General features: G+C 53.3%; 1 protein-coding gene across 1 annotated transcript; it reads right to left on the bottom strand.

Annotated features, from left to right (window-relative positions):
* Window positions 1-1,088: 1,088 nt before the first annotated feature.
* HER10_EVM0008508 (uncharacterized protein) lies at window positions 1,089-4,005 on the bottom strand. Its single transcript, XM_035478026.1, has 2 exons — window positions 3,648-4,005; window positions 1,089-3,596 (listed from the first exon to the last, which is right to left on the bottom strand). Exons 1-2 carry the CDS (start codon window positions 3,869-3,871, stop codon window positions 1,955-1,957), a joined length of 1,866 nt encoding a protein of 621 aa, XP_035338658.1. The 5' UTR covers window positions 3,872-4,005; the 3' UTR covers window positions 1,089-1,954.
* Window positions 4,006-4,588: the final 583 nt, after the last annotated feature.

Raw genomic sequence — 4,588 nt, 5'->3', positions numbered from 1 at the left:
GAGTCGCCCGCAAACGCCCCTCCCTCCCCCACAGGTTCCTATCCCGTTCCGCTTTCGCTCCATGTTCGCCTTGGGCAGCGTCGATTGGCCGCTTGTGCCCACGATGGACTAGGAGTGCGGGCTATTGGTGCCTTCTTCCCAGGTAGCTCCAACGCCTCAAAATCTGGTGCATGCCTAAAGATCTCTCGCAGCATCCGACATGGAATAGATGCATGATGACGTGCGTAGCAGTCACGACGGTTTGATCTTGTTGCCAGCGTTTTCTTTCCGGGTCAATGGTCATCAGCCAAGGGAAGCCGAAGCTGGTGCATCGGATCGTGAAGCGGAGGTCCGTCAACCAAAAACGCCCACGTCTTCCGTTCGCGTTGGCACCAATGTCCGGAGAATATCGCCGGTGTGTGCGACCGAGAGTATGATGGAGAAATAGAGGCAAATGGTCTTCGTCAGATTATCGTGGATATGGGGTTCTTGGTGTTGGTTTCGCCAGCATCGTCGTCATTCTGATGAGTAAGATTCAAGATTGAGGATGACTGCAGTCCAAGGCAGCGAGCTGCTGCTGTTACCCCTTCCTCTCTGCCTTGTGAGACTGAAAATGGAAGGACCACATCTACGGTGACCTAGAAGGTACCTGCCTGCCTACTTACCCGCTTACCTATCTTGCCGCTGCTTCTTTCCCTCCTTCATCGTCATGTCTCCTGCTTTCCTTCCTCATGCAGACCACACTTGTCACTGATACTTTAGGTAGATACCTCGGCCAGGTACCGGCTCAATGAATGTTCTGTGGTGTTCTTCTCGATTCTCCCCATCGACAGGTAATTGGGAAAAGGTAGCTGGGTACGTAGGAGAAGGGAGGGCAAGAAAGTATCTGAGGCAGGTAGGCTGCCATCTATCGCCACCTCATTTTAGGTAGGTATTCTCAAATCCAACTCTTGCAACCTGCGGTAAGAGGGGGGGCAGGAGGACAGGCAGACATATACTAGGCAGTAACAGCGTATTGAGAACGGCAAGCCAAAGTGAACGAAAGGCCAATGATGAGTTTGTTTCTTATGTGTAGATTAGGCATCGTGTATTTCCCTTCATGTCATTACCTGGGTGTAAACGCGTCTTGCTCCTCTAATTGGTATCTTCCGACTTCGTTTCTCTCCGCCACAACACGTCGAGTTCTTAACAACATCCTGAATCTTGTCACGCCTCTTCTGCTTGTGATCAAGGCCTGTCCAAATAAATTACCTCGCCTCGTTTCCGTCCCCTTCCCGTCTCCTTCCCCAGCTTGAGGTGCCTCCTTCTCGTGCCGGTGAAAGTGGAGAGTGGCCGACTCTTTCCCCGTTGATCTGTTGAACTTCCTTCCCGCCGGATCCCTTCCATCGAACCTCATGGTCCAAGCATCAAGTACCTTACTCAAAGTACCTAAAGTAAGGTACCTTATTATGCAAGCTGGTCGGTTCTTTCTCTCTTCCATTTCATGTATTCCCTCTCCTCATTGACCTCTGTCGCTTCTCATCTTCATCGAGGACGGTGACAGAGCCCCATCTTGGTAGCGACAATGACGTGCTAATGTTCTCCAGAAGGTATTGATGCGTTACGTCTCTCTTTACCCAGCATTCCGTAATCTCGACCTACGAAGGCTTGCTTCATTGTCCAGAGAAACCTCGCCTGGCCAGTCGATTCCGCTCATCTGCCACATACTTCAGATTCAGCTTTATTCGGGATCCAGAGCCGCCCTGAGGAGAGACTTGACGGCGCCAGTTCATGTCACCAGCTACCGCAGAGCCACGTTTCGATAAACTTGAGCAAAACGCCAATCATTCAGTGGCGGCATACAGGTAGCGTATGCTCGCAAAAGGCTACAGCGATTACCAGCTTCCTTGAGTGGCGTAACACCTGTCGTTGATCCTAGCAGATGTCTGCTTGGCCGATGGCCATCGTGTTTGGTTTGTGCAACAAAACAAGGTCGTCAAGTCTGCCGAATGCCGTTGTCATGTCTGTACAGATATTCGACCTCGGGATCGATCAGATGATCCACTGCATGTGGTGAGTACTCTGTCGACAGGACTGCAGGAGATCCTGACTGGGACGTGTTTGTCCATTCCAGTGCGCTCGCAGGAATACCGACAAACGATGAAGGGGATGTCTTGTCTACCCAACCAAAAGTGGGCAGCTCGAGCCAGCTTGGTGTTGCCCCTTCGCCGTCGTCGCACTTCCACAGCCATTCTGGCAGGTCTTCGAGGTCGTTCGTCCCATCGCTGTCGTCGTCGTACTCGTCAGTGAAGCCTTTCGATATCGATGCTGACTTCTCTGCGAAAGCTGCGAGTCGATCCATACGATATCGGTGTACTCGATCTGCCTTGGCTATGTTGTCTGTCTCTTGGAGTAGCTTCTCCAAGTTGGCCAACGCTGTCATGGAAATCCGTTCGTCTGCATCCGACGTTAGGGCGATACGAGCTGCCGACTTGAAAGACGTAATCGCCGCCGAGGTGCTGCCCATCCGATAGTACTTCACCCCCAGCTCGAGGTTAACAGCGGCTTCCTGCTCGTCTGTCATACTGTATGCATTCATATGAGCCGTCAGCACCTCAACGGCCTCGTCTAGTCGGCCCTGCTTTTCCTTGCAAGCTGCGAGGAGGCCAGCATGCGACAGAGCCATATCGCCAAGCCAAGAGTGATCTTGCCCCGAGGCCTCAGCTCGAGCCCGGTGCCGGCTGAGCATTGCCTCGCAATCCTCCGGATCTTGTCGAGCAAAAATGCAATCGAGATAGTCGCTGTACAGCAGATGCGTCAAGTAGTTGGCCGAGCCCACCCGCTGCTCGATGTCTGGCAGCAGCAGCGCATACAACCGCATCGAGAGTTCATAGTAGTCGGAAAACTCGGTCGCGCCCAGTCTACGCCAGATATGGGCGAGAATATGATGAGGCCCAAGCACAATCGGAATGAGCCCGGCCAAATAATCGAGAACCAGTCGAAGAAGATCATGTTTGTGGTGACGCTCCAGATACCAAAGCAGGCAGACCGTACGAGCAACAAAGTCTGGACTTTCGGCAGCTACAATTTCTTTCAGGGACTCGAAGGCCGGACCAAGGACACTATTGATGTTGATCTGGTCTCCTCGTATCATGCATCGATTAACCAAAGCAAAGCTGGCTATGACTCTCTCGAATAAGTCATTACTGCGGTCTCCGGGGTTGAAACGGGTATTGGAGCAGTCGACGTCGAAATCGCACCACCAGGCTCCAGACGAAAAGGAACCATCGATGTAATCTCGGAACAAGCAGAGAACCTGCTCGGTACTCTGCATCTCCATCGTTGGTGCCAAGGCTATCGCTGGGCTCGGAGGCGGCGAAGGTGTTCTGCAAGTCACCTCGAGTGCCGTTTGCACGCTGGGCGTCTGCCCTGCCCTGAATTTGGCCATCAACGAAGGGTTCCGTTTCAGATACCGGTTAATGTTGTCCAAATCTACTGGCTGCCCGCGAATTCTGAACTCAGTCGGTCTTTTCAGGAGGTCTCTGTCCCGCTTGAGAAGCATGATTGCCAGAACCTCATCACCCTTGAGTTTCTTGTCGAGGCCCCATTTCCATATTCTCGACTTGTACATTTTGACGCTGCTATTCTTCAGAAACTGATACGCTCAACATACGGTAAGGCGGGCTTACGTGGCGGCAAAATGGTAGTCGCGCTGCATAATCTCCATGACCTCCTTCAACGACTTCTTCTCTTCTTGGTACAGGCGGGTAATGATCGGTCGCTTCGTCTCCCAGATCTCGGCGGGCACGCGCTTACGCGGCTTTGCTGACTGCCCAGAGCTTGTCATTTCGTCAGCTTCGGAGTCAGTCGATGTTTTCCGCTTCGGCGGCACGGCTAGGCTGGAAGCTTTCATGGCGTTGGCTTTGTTAGGATCTCGACTCGACAAACACAACGAATGTTTGATGTCAATGGCGGACCATGCAAGATGATCTTATATCGGCGAATCTTCACTCTCACCGTAATGAGACAATTCATCAGAAGAACGCGGGGGATCAGATGGATATGTTATTTGAAAGCAGGAAAAAAGGGGACTCAAACGGTAAGCAGTCGAACCGCTAAGCCCGGTAGGGCCCTGTCTTCCCGCCCCCATACCAGCACGTCCGGCCTACTGGTGGCATTGGATCCAATGTCACCCCTCCCAGCGGCTGCACACCCCTGCAGCGAGAGGCCTTGCATCTGATGTCAATTATTATCGACCTTCCCCGAGCGGAATTGGACGGCCACAGATACCCGCTGAACCGCTGCCGACTCCCAGTCTCTCGCCAGGAAGGCGATACCCGCTGAACCGCTGCCGACTCCCAGTCTCTCGCCAGGAAGGCGATTTAGTGGCCAAGATGGTGACCATCGCCTTACAGGGGAGGTGTAAGTGGGTAAGGCGCAGGGGGCTTAGGCAAGGTGCAGCAGGAGATCAGCAGTCAGTATTATCCGCAACGGTCAGATGCCAGCATGAGGCGGGCCAGCAACCCAATGTCAGACAGAGGTATTCTGACGACAACGGGCGATGAGTCGACGGCTATCGAGCTGGCGGTCGTGCCACTGCCACCATCGGGTGGAGTCGCTCTCTGACAGC

The sequence above is a fragment of the Colletotrichum scovillei genome (genome assembly GCF_011075155.1).
Source record: "Colletotrichum scovillei strain TJNH1 chromosome Unknown Contig00001, whole genome shotgun sequence".
Classification (NCBI taxonomy): domain Eukaryota; kingdom Fungi; phylum Ascomycota; class Sordariomycetes; order Glomerellales; family Glomerellaceae; genus Colletotrichum; species Colletotrichum scovillei.
Note: the sequence above shows the minus strand (reverse complement) of the source record. Positions and strands in the feature narration are given on the sequence as shown.